The sequence below is a fragment of the Notamacropus eugenii genome, chromosome 2 (assembly GCF_028372415.1).
Source record: "Notamacropus eugenii isolate mMacEug1 chromosome 2, mMacEug1.pri_v2, whole genome shotgun sequence".
NCBI classification, from domain to species: domain Eukaryota; kingdom Metazoa; phylum Chordata; class Mammalia; order Diprotodontia; family Macropodidae; genus Notamacropus; species Notamacropus eugenii.
This window is the reverse complement of record NC_092873.1, coordinates 55,752,431-55,771,506: the sequence shown is the minus strand read 5'-3', so window position 1 is coordinate 55,771,506 and position 19,076 is coordinate 55,752,431. Positions and strand designations below refer to the sequence as shown.

The 19,076-nt window shown below is 46.2% G+C and overlaps 1 protein-coding gene and 1 long non-coding RNA gene across 5 annotated transcripts in view; one reads left to right on the top strand and one right to left on the bottom strand.

Moving 5' to 3' along the window:
• Window positions 1-8,035, bottom strand: part of IGF2BP2 (insulin like growth factor 2 mRNA binding protein 2) — a 136,761-nt gene extending 128,726 nt beyond the window's left edge. For both annotated transcript variants that reach the window (XM_072640407.1, XM_072640408.1), the window contains exons 1-2: window positions 7,608-8,035; window positions 6,079-6,139 (exon numbers count right to left, since the gene is read on the bottom strand). In XM_072640407.1, coding sequence (XP_072496508.1) covers window positions 6,079-6,139; window positions 7,608-7,782 — 236 coding nt within the window. In that variant the 5' untranslated portion in view covers window positions 7,783-8,035. The remainder of the gene's footprint in view (window positions 1-6,078; window positions 6,140-7,607) is intronic.
• Window positions 8,036-8,386: 351 nt separating this feature from the next.
• Window positions 8,387-19,076, top strand: part of LOC140525224 (uncharacterized) — a 33,338-nt gene continuing 22,648 nt past the window's right edge. The window contains exon 1 of one of the 3 annotated variants that reach the window (XR_011973970.1): window positions 8,387-8,591. This is a non-coding gene — a long non-coding RNA (uncharacterized lncRNA). Of the gene's footprint in view, window positions 8,592-15,583; window positions 15,775-19,076 lie in introns of those variants that run through there. The other 2 variants (XR_011973971.1, XR_011973972.1) reach the window with 2 other exon arrangements.

Below are 19,076 nucleotides of genomic sequence, written 5' to 3'. Positions count from 1 at the left end.
ATGAACCCAAATGGAAGAGTCTGTATAAGCCCACATTATGATTCAGGGAAGGGTGCTAGGGTTAGAGACTGGGCCTGAGTTCAAATCCTTCCTCTGCCACTTACCATGCACGTGACCCTTTGGCAAGGTAGCTCAATTCTCCAGGTCTCCTGTTTCCTCATCTATAAAATAAGAGTGGACCAGTGGACCCTGAAGGTCCCCTCCCACCTCTAAATGGGTGGTCCTTTGGCATTTCATCTCAATAGATCTAGCCCAACATTCTCCCCTATCCAGTTCTTCCTGGATCTAGTCTCTATTGTCCAAAAGGTTTGCTACTGCCCAGTTGTATGGCATCTGCAAATTCAACAAGCAAGCCTTCATCCATGTCATAAAAAAAAAAAAAAAAGGCGCCCTTCCATGAGTCCATGAGTCCATGGGGCATGCTAGAGAAGGTGGAGCTAGCTTAGCAAAGTCAAGTGAGCTTCAGGTCTGCAAGAACCCCAAAAACCCTCCACCTGAGTGGAGATACGAGACACTGACTCATTATTTTTAAAGTTCAACCTCAATCGCAACATGACCTGGGTGATTCATAATACTCCATTTTTCTAGATCACTCAGGATGTGTCTGTAAAGCAACATGGCAAATGATTCTTTCTGGGATCCAATTTCTGTGCAATTTCTTTTCTTTGAAATGCGGTTAAGTATTTTATTTCCTCTTCCATAAACCTGGGCAATTTATATTTTTTGTAAATTGTGATCCAATTTCTGAATGGCAGTAGAATTCAAAACCCCAAACAATGTGACTTATTAAAAAGTGACTAAAAAAAATGAAGGTCTCCTAGATTTCTCCAATTCCCTCTCACTGTAATCACTCAGAGAGCCATTTATCTTGTGTATTTCTAACAGGAAATGATCATATATGTTTTGGCTTTGTATTTGTTATCTCTATAGGCAAGCACAGTGCCTAGTGGAATAAATAGCTAAAGAAAAAAAAAACTTCTGTCTTGGCTGGCCCTTCTGACAGCAACCATTTACTGAAAAGGCTAAAAGTGTTCACTTCCATGATGGGAGGACCTGGAAGCTTAATCGTCAATCAGTGAGCATTTAGCCTTTAAGAATCTACAACGTGCCAGGCCCTGCTGAGAACTGAAAGACCCAAAATGAAAGCAGCCCCTGTCCTCAAAGGGCTTCCAAGCCTCTACTAATACGAATCAATTTCTCTAATCAATTGCTCTAAAACTTGGGTACAAACATCATCATCTTTGGGTGGAATCTCTGGAAACCTACTCTTCTGGCTATTTTGCTACTTACCACTTTCTCTGTCCATCCTGAGCCTTTCAACCATTTTTTTAAAACTATATTCCCCTCAAGTGACTGCCACAAAACATAAATCACAGAAACGCCACCCCTGACTCGAGTGATATCCTCTCCCATACTTGGTTAGTGGCTCATCTCTGGGAAGACAAGTCTGCATACTTGGGGCTGGGATTCAGTTTCCAATAGCAAATATTTAGAAATTGAAAAACAAAATCTATTTTAAAATGCATCAATAGTCTCCTTTCAAAAACTCATGCTTCTGATTGCTCATTTGACTTTTAATAAGTAGACTTTCAGGGCTACAGTCAATGTATTTCTATTTTTCCATTTCAAAGTTCAGTGTACATTCTGTAAGTAAAATATGGTGGTTTACCCCAAAACGAGAGTGAAATGCTAATTTGGGGATACATCTGCTTCTAAATCAACTGAAGTTTTATTTTTAAAAATGATTTAGACACCTCAACCTTGGAACTCTCCATAAAGCTCCATTTGTGAAATTCACAAAAAAGATTCCGTGATGGTAAACAATCAGAATAATTTTGAATCTCCAAAAGGCAGCAAGACCAGTTTTGCTCGCCTTCCCCTTTTCAGAATGGTCCCCTCAACCAAACAGACTCAAAAAAAAAAAAAAAAGATCACCTCCAGATAGCTTAGCTCTTGGGGGTCCTCCTCCTGAATCAGCGACAACAAGGATGCCCTCCAGGGCCAGAAAGTCACCATTTGAAAAGAAAAGAATTATTCAAGTCAATCCTCAGAGTTCAGAGAAATTTAAAGGAGCCATGCGGCCAAGACTTCCCAGACTGGATTTCTGTAGCAGTTTGATGGGGCCTGACTCAATGGCAAGGCAGAAATCTTATGAAGTGAATTTCACTTGCTTATTTCTCTGGGGGAAATCAGTTTGTTGGGACAATTATTTTCTTTGTATTCCACTAAATCACATAACAAGATAAACTGAGAAGGGTGTTTTCTTTTTCTTTGCACAATAAACTGGCATTGCAAACTCACATTTTCATGAGACACAAACAATTAGTATCTTTTTTTTTTTTAACTTCGGAATACTTTTAAAACATGTCAAGAACCGACAAAAACATTTCCTAACACCCTCCTGCCTTATGGAGAGGCATAGGAATCGGGGAGGGAGAGAAGCAACCTCCTCTTTCTGGCGGACGAAGGACAAATTCCAACTCAAACACCAAATTACAATGATCATATAGCCCTGGGTTGGAAGATGTATACAATCCCATCTGCCTCCTCCCTCTGGCATTAACAATTCCTAATTCAACAAATGCTGGAAAAGGAGCCTAAAATTCGGGGAGAACCAAAGGAGGTTTTTCTCTGCTCTGCTGGTGAATTTCAAACTGATCTGCGAAAAGATTTGGGGATTTTTATTTGTTTGTTTGGGGGCTGGGGTTGTGAGGGGTTGCTTTTTTTTGGTATTTAATTCCACCATACACAATGTAGTACATACAAGCAAAACACAATTGGGACACTGTTTTCTTTAACATTCCTATAGGAGACCAAGGCCATTTGCATGGGAGAGAACACAATTACTGGTTTTGAAAAATCATGAAAGACAAATTCATAGCTTTTTCCTCCAACACCTCCCAGGAGTCATATCCTCCCTCCCCAGTTGGGTCATGTCTGTCCCCGATTTCTGGGTTCTCCAAAGAGGGGGGGGGAATGGAGGGGAGCCATCTTCCCCCCACCTCCTCCTGCTTTTTCTGGAAGGCTCTCTCCAACATTGGTTACAGAAACACTCAAACCAGAATGTCTTCTCAAAAACAAATTTGTGTACTAGATTTGAACAAAATTGTTAGTAGCACGTAAAGTGAAACTTCGATCAGGAGGAAGGGAAGGCCAGCCTTGCCCAGCACAAATAAAGCTTATCAGTCCTCTCCCCTTCGGGCACCTTTGATGTGAACATACACCAAGGCAAAAACTGATCCAACCAAATACTGTCATGGGGGGTAGGGGGGAGGAAGGGAGAAGATTCAAAGGTTGTTTTATTTTTATTTCAACTCAGTCTGCAACCCAAGGCAGAGAACAAAAGAAAGGGATACTTGTTTCCCTCTTATTTTTATATAGTTACAGAACTTGTATTTGATGAAAAAAAAAGCAAAATAGAAGTATAAAAAAATTACAAAACGACCACCACCAAAGAAAAGCACAAATAACTGTTCCTATATTTACTCCTGAAATTTTAAATCTAAAATTTCAATTTTCTGTTATACTGAGAAAGATATATACATACATATACAAGTGTGTGTGCATGTGTATACCCACCACCATCTCAGCAGCTGGATACAAGGAAGAGACAATTTAAATCTGGGAATCCAAAGAGGTTCAAAGAGGTACCAAGGCTCATCCTCGGCTGAACGATTTTTAAAAATCAAACTTTATATGCCCTACCAAGGTCTTGGCGTCCCTCGGCCAGCAAAAAGAAGGCTACTGTCCAGGATCACTTCAATTGCCACTCACACATGCGCATATATATTTGGAAAATTCAATAAAATAAATCCACATAGGATGGATTCAATTTCAGAAAAAGATTTCTAACTTGGTCATTTTCACCACAGTGATCCAGAAAGGATGAACGCATACAACACACAAAACAAGGACAAGAAAGAAAAGAGCTTGCAAGTTGCCTTCCCAGACCTCCAGGGCCACTTGTGTTTGGGAGAAGGCCCCAGAAAGCCCAGCTCCCACCCATGAACACATCCACGTCTGGGCCAGCACCAGCTACTCCCACCCCCAAATCCTCCATTCCCAACTAATCACTAAGTCCAAAGGAAATTCAAATCAACTAATAAAAAAACATGAAACTCCAGGAAAAACCACCAGGCTCCAGGGCTTATGCATTCAAATGGTATGTTCAAGTGAATCACACCCAGAGCTTAGTCTGAGAGCTGGGGAAGAGTCCCATAGACCATATCCACAAAGAAATCCAGTCCAAGTTGGGAGCTATGGAAAAGTTTTCTGCATATACCATGACCTGGGCCATGGCCAGGCCAGCTGGCCCCTGGGTCACCTGATGGAACGCTTGACTTAAAGGCTGCTGCTCCAAAAGCAACATTTCTATGCATTTGAAGAGATGGGAGGTTGGAGGGGGAAGGAAATCAACATGAAAGACAAAAACAAGGCTAGAACACAAACGAAAAATAAAAGGCATTTCAGGTACATCCTTTGGACAAATTGGCTTTGGTTCCTTTGAATATCTGTCATCAACCATTTTAATTTAGAATTAAAAATGCAATCGATTTTTATTTTTAACTTAAGGCAATTAAAAATGCCGTGTTAAGGGTTATGGAGCCATTAAATTGCAAATCTTCTAACAAGTACTGGTTGGATGGGGTCCTTTAATCTGGGGATATATCTTTTGAGTTTTCTGGGCCCCTGATTTGGAGGACTTAGGACCCTAGATTCCCATTTCAAGTCTCATAGCCCAGCAAGAGAGCTCTGTCTTCTTTCAGGAGGGGGCACTTTACCATTCTTACATTAAATTAATTACAAATCATAACCTTTTCCCTTTCAACAAGCCACTGACTCTGTCTTTTAACATTTTATGGATTCTTCTCATCATTGACAGTCATATAGTAACGCTGGCTTAAAAAGCAACATATCAAAAAGAGGGGTGGTCCACAGTTTGGAAGGACACCTGGACCCCTCATGGTGGGGGGGGGGGGGCATCTGTCAAATTTGGCCGGTTCATTTCTGAGCCTCTCTTGGCAAAATCAAGAAAGTTCTTCCACGAGGCTGATCATTGACAATTACTGGCGACAGGAAAATCCAAGATCCAAGACTTGGGGCCTGAAGGGCTTTTGGACGTGGCCATTTAGGCCAATTCTCTGTTCTAGAAATGTGGAAACTGAGGCCTAGGAAGGTTCAAGTGACTATAATCTCAAACTTTGCACTGTAACAGAATGCAAAGGGAAGAGAAACCATATGGCGATATGGAGCAACTGAAGAAACGTAAGAAAGAAGAGGAAAAGATATGCTCATTTTCATTCCTATTCTCTCTCTCTCTCTCCCCTTCCCCTCCCCTCTCTCAATTCCAATGGATGTCTATTTCACAAGTCAAATAATTGTTCTCTAAGTACAACTTCCACGGACTCAGAAGGAACAAAATTCTGTGCCCTTAAACCTATAGGTGTCCCAATCCCGTCCTCCCTGTCCCCAGCCATGGTTCTGGCTTCAGAAATAGGCCAACTTCAGCAGAGTCAAACTTTGCTCCGGAGGAAGATTCAGCAAGAGCCCACCCTCGGAAATCACGCCTCTGAGATCCACACCATCTCAAGAAACACTGAGTTTGCTTTAACTTGGCAAATCAAAGACTACTCGCCCAAACCGATTTCTGGGCAAAGGGAAGGACATAGACCCAACTGTCCCAATGTTCAGCTAAGACACGTGAGCTGCCACTCTATGGCTTTACTCCTGACAAGGGCCCAAAGACTGAGACTATAAAACACTATTGGGGGTGTTAAGTCCCCCAATATCTAATGTCACAAGAAGGGTTTTATATCTGAAACTTCTCTCCATCTCCTCTAACCCCAAAGACTACTTACTACTAATAATCTGACACCAGACAGATTTACAGTCAGACATCTCATATATTGAAAGTAAAAATCTAAAGTCACCATCTTTTGCCAATAAAACAAAGAAAAAATGCATAAATAAATTGCACTTCCCCCCCTCCCATATCAACCAGAACTAGGAAGGCTGGGGTTCGGGTTGCAGGCCAACCACCCAAAGTCCAGACAAACAAGAGAAGCAAAAGTTATTTACCTCAGTTTTTTAGGGACGGAATAATCAACTTCCATGACCTTCCCATGTAATTCCACTTTACCTTTAAAATGAGAAGGAAAAAAAACTTTCAGAATCTGTCTTGGGGCTCGGAACCTAAGGCTGAGGTGGCAGGGTAGGTGGGTGAACGGAAGGGTTAAGGGAGCACCCTCAGCTGTGGGCTCGGGATCTGTAGTTGGGCCACGGGTGGGGGGGGGCGCAGACAAGCTTTTGCCAGCACTTTGTCCCAGGTGGGTACACACAAACTACCCTTCCCATCCTGGGTGAGGAACTCCAACCACAAGGAGCCAGAACCACGGGGTGGTATGCGAGTTACAAAAGAAAAATGAATTATTTTGTTTAAAGCCGCCAAAGTGTGAAGATGAGCTCATTTGAAAACTGAAAACGCAGGGCTGAGGCAGCCATGCTGTGCTGTGTGCCGGTGGCCCCTGGATGGGGCGCCTGCGTCCCGTCCGCTAACTAGGGGATCGGAGAAAGGGCTGTGGGGGCCAGGCTAAGGTTCTGCTCTCTTTCCTGGCTCTTGGTTCGCGGGGGCCAAGCGGGTGCCCCAACGTGAGAGGGCGTCCCTTTGGCCTTGGGTGTCCCGTGTCCCCCCGGGGCCCAGCGGCCGGGCGCAGCTCTCGGCCAATGTGCGCCTGCCCGCGCGTGTGTGTTTGCGTGTGTGGGAGCGCTCGCGGGGGAGCGCCTGCAGGTCCGTGCCCGTGTGTGCCCCGCTGTGCCCGTGAGTGTGTGCCCGTGTGGGTGCGCTCTCGCGTGCAGGGACGCCGTGGCCCGGCGGCAGTGCGCTCCGCGCCCGGGCCCCCAGCCCCCTCTTTGGCTCGCCTTAGCTCGGGGCCCCCGCCGAGTTCCGACAGGGCACCTCGTAAAAAGGTGCTCCAAGACGCCCGGGAGGCGGGGGACCCGTTGTCGGGGCGCCCCCGGCCCGAGGCAGCTCTCAATAAAATCGGAGAAAAAAATCCGAGAAAAATAAGAGCGCCCAGCAAGAGAGGAGGAGGAGGCGGAGGCGGCGGCGGAGGAGGCGGAGGCTCGAGAGGCCAGCGCTCCAGGGCCCGCGGGGGGGGCGGGGGGGCAAGGGGGGAGCTGGTGCCACCCTGGGCGCGGGGGTCCAGGCTGAGGAGGGGTCCCTCGGCCGGTGGCGGGAGTCCGCGCGGAGGGCGCACGGAAAGCGGGGTGTCGCAGAAGAGGTCAGGCGGCCGCAGGGGTCGGGGCGCCCCGCGGAGGGATTTCGGGGGAGCCCCGAGGGAGCAGGAGGTCACGGTCAAGGCCACGGCCGCGGGGGCGATGGTGCGCCGCAGCCCGGGCCAGCCCCGCCGAGGACGCCCTCGGGAAGGCTGCCTGCGGGACGGCCGCCCCCGGGACGGCCGGGCGGAGAGAGGGAGAGGATTTCGGGGAGCCGGGAGCCCCGGGCTGCTCTGGGGGGCAGCGAAGACGGCGAGGAGGTGGTTAGAGGGGAAGCGGAGCCTTCGACGGACGCGGGTCGGAGGGCACTCGGCCGTCGGTGGGGCACTCACCCGACAGAGTCTCGATGGCGCGGATGGCCCAGTTCTGGTCCGGATAGTCCACGAAGGCGTAACCGGCCTTGAGCAGCACGGGGCCGGTCAGGGGCAACTTCCTGTCCCCGAAGAGCTGCCGGAGGTCGTCGGCGGTGACAGCGGGGCTCAGGTTGCCAATGTAGAGCTTGTTCATCGTCCGCCGCGGCTCGGGCTACCCCGGCGCCCTGCCCTGCCCTGCCCTGCCCGGCGCCCTCGCCTCCTCCACCTCTGCCTCCTCCTCCTTCTCGCCGGCCGCCCCCCAGCCGCCCGACTCCGAACTCCGGAGACTCTGCTTCCAAGTTGCGCGCCCGCGGGGGTCTCGGGCTCCTCGCGTCCCACGGGCGGCGGCGGCGGCAGCACGGGGACAAAGCGCTCCCTGCCCCCCCTCTCCCCGCGGGGTGGCCGGACTGGCGGGCGGGGGGAAAGGGGGGAGGAGCGGCAGCTGCGGGGGGAGGGGCCGGATGGGGTGGGGGCGGGGGCGGCGGCAGCGCGGGCTGGGCGCGCCTGGGTCCGCGGGCTGGAGTTGGGCGACTGTGAGAGAGTGAGTGAGTGAGTAAGTGAGTGTGTGCGTGTGCGTGAGTGTGTATGTGAGTGCGTGCCCACCGGTCTGCGTGCGAGTGGGCTCCGGGACGCGCCGCAGTGGGGCACCCTTGGGTGTGCCTAACTTTAAGGGAGTGTTTGCGCGTGTGTTGCGGGGATGTGCCTGTTTATGCCCACGTGCGCGTGAGTTGCGGAGGTGTGGCTCTGTGTGTGCGTGCGAGAGAGTGTGCGCTCGCGGGGTGTGCGTGCACCCCTTGGAGTTGGCGAGGTTTCGATTGCTTACTGCCGACAGTGTGAGAGGAGTGGCGAGGTTGCGGTTGTTTACGTCCGTTAGTGCCGAGTTGCGGGGGTGTGGCTGTGAGTTGCGGAGGTGTGGCTGTTTATGTCCTCGTGTGTGTTCAAGAGTCCCGTGTGTTTACGTGGGTAAGAAACGGGGATGGAGGGAGGGGAGGGGGCGAGTGGAGCGAGCGCCCCCTCCTCACTCTCGCTGTCCCCGGCTCTCGCTCGCTCTTTCCCTGCCACCCCAGCGGCCGGGACAGCTGAGGGGCAGGAACACCCAGATCCTGTGGATTTGGACCGGCCCGGGACTGGCCCTGGCCGGCGGCTCCCTGAGCGCTGGGGAAACTCGCCGGGCCGGGCCGCTTCCCGGAGAGCCCGCTCCGATCCCTGGACTCGGCTCGCCTGTGGCTGGCCACTGGGGGGCTGCCGCTCTGCCTCGGGCTGTGGGCGCCCGGACGGAGCGAATGCCGCGCGCCTACTGTGGGAGCCCCAGGGTGGAGGCGGGGTGTTGTGCGTCAGGGAGGGGGTGCACGGGCCGTGGATCCTAGGGAGGGTGAGGAGCGCTGCGCTTGCAGGGCATGGGAAAGGTGCAGGGCGCCCCAGGAAGTCAGCGGAGATTGGCCTTCTCTCCTGGAGAAATTTCTAGTCTAATAGATGGGACAGGAAGGAAGCAAAGATGTCAGGAAAGAAATTTAATCTCTGAGTTAGCTTGTAATTCTTTTTTCCTTCTAAACTGACCCCTGTCCAACCATTTCCCCCTCCAGAGATCCCTTTCAAACTTGGATATAAAATAGATTGGTCTGGGTGAACTCTAGTCATGTCAACATTCTTGGTTCTAGCTCCAACTCTGCACCAAGGCAGGTGTTCTTAATCTGCGTCCATGAATTTGAAAACATAAATTATTTGGTTTCATTTGCAATCCTGTGTATTTTATTTTAATGCATTTAAAAGGCATTATCCTGAGAAGAGGTTAGGCTGCCAGAGGCCTGGGGGAATCCATATTCTAAGGTCGTTCCCAACCCTGATGTTCTGGGCCCCTTTCTGCTTTGACAGGCTCTCTCCTAGTTCCAGCATCTCTCCTAGATTCCAGATTGTCTCTTATGGGGATCCCTGTCTTCTCTTACACAATTCGTTCCAGGTTCCTTTTAGCTTTGAGGTATTTGGGCATAATGGGTCATCACAACTCTGACATTCTTGGTTCTAGGGTCTCTCTAAGATCTAAAATTCTCTTCCTTTTAGCTCAGACAGTGTCTGTTTTAGGGTCCTTCCCAGACCTGACATTTTGAGCTCAAGACTGACAGTGACTGTTCTAGGGTCTCTCCCATTTCTGAATTCTCTGTTCTAGGTTTCTTGTTAGCTCTGACATCCTCTGTTCTAGACTCATTCCCAGTTCTGACAGTCTCTCGTCTAAGATTCCCCCTGCCCCAAGCTCTCCCATCCTGGATCCTACCCAACTTCTTGTACTTCTGATACTTACCTCAAAGGGACATCTTGAAGAAAGAACCTTATAAAATAGAAGAAATGTAGCATGGTGTTATGGATAATATTCTGGACTTGAAATCAGAAATATGGAGGTTCAAATTCTGCCTTTCACATTTGCTTCCTTTGTGACCAGGGCAAGTTATTTGAACTTTCAGCCCATTAGTCTCCTTCTCCTCATCCATAAAATGGGAATAATACTTACTAGGGTATCTAACTCAAAGGATTGTTGAGGCTTAAATTTAAAGAAGGCCATGTGGTACAGTAGAAGGTGTATTGTCTTTGAAATCCTTTCAAATCCTACCTCAGTTCTGTGTGATCCTGTGTGATCTTGGGCAAGTCACTTTTCGTGTTAGGCCTCAGTTTCCTCAACTATAAAAGGAGAGAGTTAGGTTACTCAAACCCCAGAATGCTGCCTACGGTACCAGGATCTGCTGTTGTAAATAATAATGTGTAGTTTTCTGGGGAAGATCTGCCACTGTGGTTCTATAATATTGACATGAATGTCTGAACCCATGCACATAGACAGGCATCAGGACCTATGGTGAGCATCAGTGCTAAAATGTTCTTTCTGGCCTGAGACCAAACAAGACCCAAGTGGAATTCAGGAGAGAAGTTGAAGTGTTTTCTGTTTGTTTTTTAAATTAAAAAAAAATTTAGATTAATATCGACCTTCTCTTTCTTCCTGCTCCTCCTTCTCCCCTTCCCCCCCAGCATGAAAAATAAAACTCATTACAAACTTAGTAAAAAAAAAAAAAAACCAAAACAAACCCCCTACATTGGCCATGGCCAAAACAAAAATTCCTCAGTCTGAATCAATCCTGTGAGGTCTTTGGGAAAGGGGGGCTCCCCTCCAGACTTCATCGTTAATTTCGGCTGGTCTTTGTATCGAGCAGAGTTGCTAAGTTTTTGAAAGTTAATTATTGAAAGAGAGTTTTTACGGAAAGAAAAAATCATGTGCTGGGCAAGTTGGTAAAGTCATTGAAGTTGTAAGAAAGGAGTCACGGAAAGTAAGACGAGTCTGCCCTTGGCATCGAGTGTCAGGAAAAAGAGAAATGAAGCAGAGGGTACAGTGTGAGGAGGGAGGGGCTGAAGCTGAGGCTTGGAAGGCTCCGTTGGAGGTGAGAGTAAGAGGCTCCTGGAAGGCAGAATCTGAACAGGTTCGGGGCAGGATCCCATGCAAAAGGAAAAGAATTCTTCCCTTGGAGGCTGCACCATCCTTCCATCCAGTTGTCAGGTGGTGATGAGAATGAAAACCAAGAGAAGAAAACTTCTCCAGGGTCTCCTGTATTCCCAACACTGTGCTGGGCACAGGAGAGAGGTGCGCATTTGGAGGAACAGTTTTTGCCTTCGAGAAGTCTAGAGTCTGTCAGGAGAGTAAAGGCCATAACCCACACAACATAATTGCTTTAGAAACCTTCAGAACCAAAGGAGTCAGCATGGTTTGGTGGAAAGAAGACTGACCTTGGAGACAGAACCCATGGTAAGAACCTCCTTCTGAGGCCCGCCACCTTTGTGACCGCTTTGGTCCTTGGTTCTCACATGCAAAATCCTGGGGTTGGACCACAAGGCATAGCCAACAGACCCCTTCCAGTTCTGAGTTTTTGACCAAAAGGTTGGTGGGGAAAGGTCAAAAAAGGAACCTGAGGCTGGGTATTGAAGGATGGAAAACATTCCAGCCAGTGGAGAGGGAGAGTACTGCAAGTATAGAGAGTTGACCTGAGCATGTCTCGGGCTAGGGGCAGCTGGGTGGCACTGTGCAGAGTTCTCACCCTGGAGTTAGGAAGACTCATCTTCCAGAATTCAAATCTAGCCTCAGACACTTACTGGTTGTGTGACCCTGGGCAAGTCATTTCACCCTGTTTGCCTCAGTTTCCTTGTCTGTCAAATGATCTGGTAAAGGAAATAGCAACCTATTCCAGTATCCTTCCCAAGAAAACCCTAAATGGGGTCACAAATAATAAACGAACGACTCAGGGTAGGGAAAAATGGGGAAAGATTCTCCTGGGAGAGGCAAAGGAAGGAGACAGGAAGACCCATAAAAGGCCTATTGGAACTAGTCTTAGTAAAGTGCTTTGCACAGTACCTGGCCAAGCAGCATGATCTCACACACTTGATACCTTTTACTGACCATTTGCTCTAAAAGGATAAGGCAGGGACGAGATTTATACCAAGTCTGACAAGATAAAACATCTGTGGAATTCAGATCATTCACAGTTTTCCAATCATACAGTATCAATTCCGCCTCATAGCCAAACTCAAGAATAGCCAGGTGGGTAACATTCCTTTTCAAAGGAACACAATAGGGAAACTGAGCCTGGAGGATCCTATCATAGCCTAAAGCTAAAATTATCCTCTCAGCTTTTACCAATGCAGAGCTCCACCTGAATCACATTTTCCCTGAGTAGCTTGTGATTCCTCTCAGATGATGGTGGTTTGTTGACTGGAGTGGGCCAGGTGCCTCAGGCAAATAAATGCCAGAGATCTGAGTTCAGGACTTTGGGGTCCAACTCTTAAAGACATGTACTTTTCCTTATAGGGGTCCACCTTGAATCCCATACCCCATCAGTGGGAGTTTAATAAATACAGGTTGCTTTTTGAATGACCATCAGCAAATCACTAAACTGAGTTTCAGTTTTCACAACCTCAAAATGGTACTAAATCCCCAGAAGAACCTACCACTTCATGGAGGTTACACATTGCACATGTTTTCAGACTTCTTAAAAATGTATCTTTTTTAAAAATACTTTTTTCATTGCTAAAAAGTAATAATTGTCCTAAGAGGTGAATCTCAGGAAAGGAGAGGCTTACTTGGGAGGTAAGGAAAAGAAATATCAATAAAAACTGATTTTTTAAAAAATGTAATTGGGAAATACTCAAAATAAATGAAAACAAAAAATTTTTAAATAGAGGACCTCCTTTATGAAGTTGCTCTGAGGAAATGAATGAAGTAAGGCATGTAAAATGCTTTGTTAACCTTCTAGTGCAGGGGAAGGGAAGCTTTGGCCTTTGGATTCAGTCAGACAGCTGCCCTTGAGGACCTAGAAGGCCACACGTGGTTCATCCCTGTCTAGTGCCTATGAATGTCAGTTATTATGATTTTGCAAGTACCTCCTTGCCCTTGGAGTCTGTCCCTCCTGGTCCCTTCCAGTTCTGATGTCTGTCATCTGTGTTCTCATTCTTTCTGTCCTGATTTATTTTTTGTTAGAGAAGAGGAAGGGAAGGAAGAAATAAAGGAGGGAGGGAGAATGATTAGAACAAAGATGGGACAGGGATAGTGAGTGATCAGGTACCACCTGGTCCACTGCTGCTAGTATTATAGGATGTACCAAGGGCCCAACAACGTTTCAAGTAGAACCTGTAGGCAATAAACAGAAAACCCCTGAAAATTTTACAGACTCAAGCAGCATCCAAAAATGTACAAAGGAAAGTTAGCAGAGTCGGGAAGTTCTGCGCTGAACAAAATGAAAAATATTTAAACTATTCAAAATGACAAATATAGCATCACATTAATTACTGGCTGACTTTTTATAGCCCTTTACAATCTATGAAGCACTTTACACATATAAACTTCATTGATCCTCAACCCTGTGATGTTAAGTGCTCCTATTAGCCCCATTTTGCAGAAAAGGAAAATGAAGTTCAGAGAAATGATTTGCCCAGGGTCATTCAGTCAATATGTACTTGAAGGCAGATTTAAACCCAAGACTTCGTGATTCCAAGCCCAGCATTCCATCCATGACTCCATGATGCATTTCAGTGCTCCCTGAATGACACCACATTGTCCCCCTCTCCCAAATAAGGTCAACTCAATACCCAGAGATATTTGGGTAGCTAGATGGCACAGCATTCAGAATAGCATATTGGAGCTGGAAAGAAGACTTGCGTTTGAACCTTGCCTTAAATATTTACCAGCTGCGTGGTCTCTGGATAAGTCATTTAACCTCTCAGCCTCAGTTTCCTCTTCTATGAAATGGGGATAATAGAGTCTGTCGATTGTCAAGCTCCATATTGATTCTAGGCATTATTATTTGCAACAACAGATCCCAGTACCATAGCTGACATCTGTTTAGCACTCTAGGATTGGAGTAGCCCAACTCTCTCATTTTATAGCTGAGGAAACTGAGGCCCAACATGTTTAGTGACTTGCCTGAGATTACACAAGCAGAGGAAGAATTTGAACCCAGCCCCTTTGCAGAGATGTTACTCTTTCTACTGTAGCACATGGTCTTCTTTAAATTTAAGCCTTAACAATCCTTTTGAGGTTGATACTCTAGTTATTTTCATTCCCATTTTACAGATTAGCAGAAAGTTCAAATGATGTGCCCTGGTCACAAAGGAAGTAAATGTGAAAGGCAGAATTTGAACCCAAATATTTCTGATTTCCAGTCCAGAATATTGTCCATGACACCATGCTACATTTCCCTTCTTTCTTCATAATGTCCTTTGAAATAAGTACCTTAAGTACGAGAAGTCTTCCTCAGTCCACCTTTGTGCTAGGCCCTTCCCTTTGAGGTTATGCCCAATTTATCTTGTTTGTACGTGGTTGTTTGTAGATCATCTCTCCCATTAGACTGTGAACGCCTCAGGCTCAGGAACTGCCCTTTGTCTCTTTTTGTATCCCTAGAATTTAGTACAGTGCCTGGAGTGTATTAGATGCTCAATAAATGTTTATTGACTGACAAATTACAGGTGAAGACAGTGGGTCTGAGGGAGGCAGCTGGACTTGCCCTAGGATCCCATCCCTTGACTCAGAAGGCTCAGAGGCAGCCCTGGAACTTTGGGCTTCTAACTCAAAACTCCTCCTTCTGGGCTGGGCTCCTTGTAAGCCCGAGTCAATGCAAACCAAGACCAGAATCCTCCTGCTCCAACTCTCTCCACAGCCAGCTGGGGTCAGCTCATCAAGGCTTTCCTTTCATTTGGGAAAATCCGTCCCCAACAAACTCATCCCAAAAGGGGCAAAAAAGACATTTCTACAAAAGTATTTACTCAGAGCTAATAAAAACAAAACTAGAACAGGGTAAATGCTCAGTGATTGGAAGATGGAGGAGTGAGCTGGGAGTGGGAGACATTGGGGTAAAATGAGTTTTGTACCTACTGGGGGTCAGGGAGAGCTGGGTTCAGAATCTGCCCCTAATCTTTCTAGCTGCGTCCCAGGACCAATCACCTAATATCTTTGAACTTTGACCTGTAAAATCAATATAATAATACCTTTAGCACTTACCTTACTGTAAGGCTCAAATGAACAGCTGAGTTATGAAGGTTTTTTACAAACTCTTTAGTCTGAGATAAATGTCAGTAATTATGGTGTATGGATGCTACAATAGATAATGATAAATAATGTCTGAGACAACTAGGTGGCTCAGTGGATAGAGCACTGGACCTGGAGTTAGGAAGATGAGTTCAAGTGCAGCTTCAGACACTTACTAGCTGTGTGACCTCAAGTACGTCATTTGAACTCTTAGAAGAAATGACAAGCCATTCTACTGTCTTTACCAAGAATACCCAATGGACAGTCTGGTCCGCAGGGTCAGGAAGTTGGGCATGACTAGATGACAAAAAACAACAGGGACTGCTACAGCCACTTGTTATACCCTGGTGGAATGACTTTGATTTTACTTTGTCACAGCCTTTCAACAATGTCTCCTGTGTTCTAGGTATTATGCTAAACTCTGAAGATACAACGAGAAACAAAAACAGCCCCTCCTCTCAAGAACCTCGAGTTCTAAGAGGGGGGACAACATGGAAATAATTGTGTAAAAGCAAGACTCACAGAGGATTCCTTGCCATCATCTCCAAGGAAAGGCACTGAAAGTTAAAGAAGACTGGGAAAGACTTCTTGCAGAAGGTGGGACTTTGGCTTGAAGGATGACAGAGAAGCCAGGATGTGAAGATCAGGAGGGAGAGAGGGCCAGGCATGGGCCAACCATCAAAATGCTCGAGGGATGAAGGAATGTCTTAGACAGGAGATCAGTGTTGCTGCATTCCAGGTCACGTGGAGGGGAGTAGGGTATAAGAAGGACTGCAAAGGGGCCAGATTATGAAGGATTTTGAACATCAACATAGCTATTTGATCCTGGAGGGCATAGGGAGCCATAGAGTTTCTGGAATGAGAGGTGGTAGTAGTGAAGGTGACATGGTCAGACATATCCTTTAGGAAAATCAACTTGACAACCCAATGGAGGATAATCCAGAGCAGGGAGAAGCTTGAGGCTAAGAGGCCAACCCCCAGGCTTTTATAATGGTCCAGGCTTGAGTCGATGAGGGAAGGACCATACCAGGGTGGTAACCATTTCAGAGAAGAGTAAAGGAATGTATACAAGAGATCTTATAAAGGTAAAATCCTTCTATTGGGAATGGCCAAACAAATTATAATGAAATATTATTATGCTGTAAGAAATGACTGAATGGACACTTTCACAGGCAGCTGGGAAGGTGTTTATGACCTGATGCCGAGATCAAATGAGATCACCTATGTGATCTCATGGGCAAAGCATGAGCAAACCTTAAAACTCCATGTGCATGCTAGATGATGTTATGAGCTGTTCCAGCCAGAGAGAGCTGGGTAACTGAACGTGCAGAAAGAGGCATCAATTTGGGGGCATTGTTAACATGGGAATTTATTTTCCTAGGCTATGTAGATAGGTATTGAGAGAATTGTTTGGGGTGTGTGTGTGTGTGTGTGTGTGTGTGTGTGTGTGTGTGTTTTTCAAATTTTCTTATTGGGATGTTGGTTGGTTGTTGGCCATCATCTTCAAAGAGGACCAAAATGACATCACCATGACAAAGTGAAATTTCGTTGTGTCAGACTGTGGCCGATCAGACCCATACAAGCTTGGAATGCTCTAGCACAGGCTGGGCACAGAGAGTCCGTGTGAATATGTGGGGTGGATATCCCAAATTTGCGCATCCTGCATTTACTTTGTGCTGTCTCAATTCTGCTTTGCTCATAGAGCACAGTACCCTTTCTGATGTGGGCACTCCATGCTGAGCATTCCTGTTCCAGTATCTCCCATGTTGCACAGTCAATTCTAAAGTTCTTGAGAGAGACCTTGAGAGTGTCCTTGTATCGCTTCTTCTGGCCACCATGCAAGTTCTCCATAAAATAGTCTTTTTGGCAAACGTACATTTTGCATTTGAACAACATGGCCAGCCCATTGGAGTTGTGCTCTCTGAAGCATAGTTTGAATATTTGGCAGTTCAGCTTGATCAAGGACTTCAGTGTCTGGTACCTTATCCTGCCAGGTGATCCTCAGAATCTTCCTAAGACAGTTCAAATAGAAACGATTCAGTTTCCTGGCATGGCACTGGTAGACTGTCCATGTTTCACAAGCATACAACAATGAGGTCAGCACATTGGCTCTGTAGACCTTCACATTGGTAGTCAATCTAATACCTCTTCTCTCCCAAACTTTTTTTTGGAGCCTCCCAAACACTGAACTAGCTCTGGCAATGCGTTCATCAACCTCATTGTCAATGTGCACATCCCTGGAAAGTACGCTACCAAGGTAAATGAACTTATCCACAGCATTCAAAACTTCTCCATTAGTTGTAACCAATGGTTCCATGTATGGATGGTGTGGTGGTGGCTCATGGAGCACCTGTGTTTTCTTGGTATTAATTATTAGGCCAAAATGAGCACAGGTAGCAGAGAATTGATCCATACTTTGTTGCATCTACAAACGTTGTGTACAGACCTCTGTTCTGCTCCTGGCATTTCTCCTGGAAGGAGATCAGTACATTTTTAAAATACTTGGTATTTGAAAAATAAAGCAATTTTAAGAGAGAATTTTTAACAAGAAAGAAATGCTCTCCTGTGTCCCACCCTAAGCCCATGGAAGACCTGGCCAAGTTCCAAAGTGAAGCATTCCAAAAGAGAGAAAGAATGGAAGATTTTGAGATCTCTTGCAGCCTACTGAGGGCTGTTTCAGTGGCTCAGTGTTTTTGATGCTGTCCCAAGTCATGAGAAACAAGGAACCAATCAAAAGTTGCTGAGTTTGTACATCCTTTAGTAACAGGCCAAAATACGCGTCCTCACAGGAAGGTAAAGATTCTTCACCTTTTTTGCGTCTTGGCTCCGCTCTAGCAGACTGGTGAAGTCTATGGACCCATTCTCAGAATATTGTCTTAAGCATAAAATAAAACATAGGATTACCCAGGAGATCAAACATATTGAAATTCCATTATCAAAATATAAAAAGAAGTTCACAGATGGCAGATTGAGAACCCCTGAGGGTCAGAGACTGTGCCCAGCTCCAGGGGAAGTGCTTCAATCCACCCTTGTTCTCCCTCCAGTTAAATGTTTCCCATTCCCAGAAAAGCAGCTGGGATGTTTGTGGCACACGTGTCTGTATCTTCACTTCTGGATAGTTTTCTGATGATCTAGGAAAGCCCGATCATCTAAGTTTTCAAGTGTGTCCTACAGTGCCCTTCATTAAAGCCTTTCAACAAAGCCTACATGACAGTTCTTATCAACCTCCTAAGTGCTAAAAAGAGTTCTAGTAGTGTGTTCTTAATCCCTAAATTAAGTCTTTTGCAAGGGGCCTAGACCTACCATAGCTGGCGGATGTGGAGATTACAGTCCTCCCCAAATACAAAGTCATCAGAATTCAACAAGCAGGCAACATTTTACAAAATTCTCAAGGTACTGACTCCTTTGGTGCTATGAAGAACTTATTCCAAAATAATTAGGAAAGAACAAAAAGTAAAATAAACATGTAACAAATATGGGAGGCAGGTAAGAAAAAAAAGTCCCACAACCCCAATTGCCCCTCAAAAGAAAAAAGGAAGGAAAAAAGGAAAAAAGAAATGTCTCATCTCAGACAAAAAGTTTAGTCCCAAAGAAGCTCCCAAAGCTTGTGGGACTCTCCTAACAGAAACAAGGGATTGGGACTGCCTGGAAGTTACCCCTTCAGGTTATAACCTCTCAGGTTACAAATCAAACTGTCCAGGGGGAATATTCAGCCATCTTTGGCATAATTCCCTCATCATCAGGAGCATGTGTTATTCATGTCCTTTAGCAAGGGTCTAGAGCACATGTCCTACAGGGAGAAGTCAATGGGTACGTCTAAGTCACTGGGATGTGTCTCAGTTCAGCAGCTTACGGGGTCACTAATGATAATAAAAATAGGAGCAATAATACGAACATCG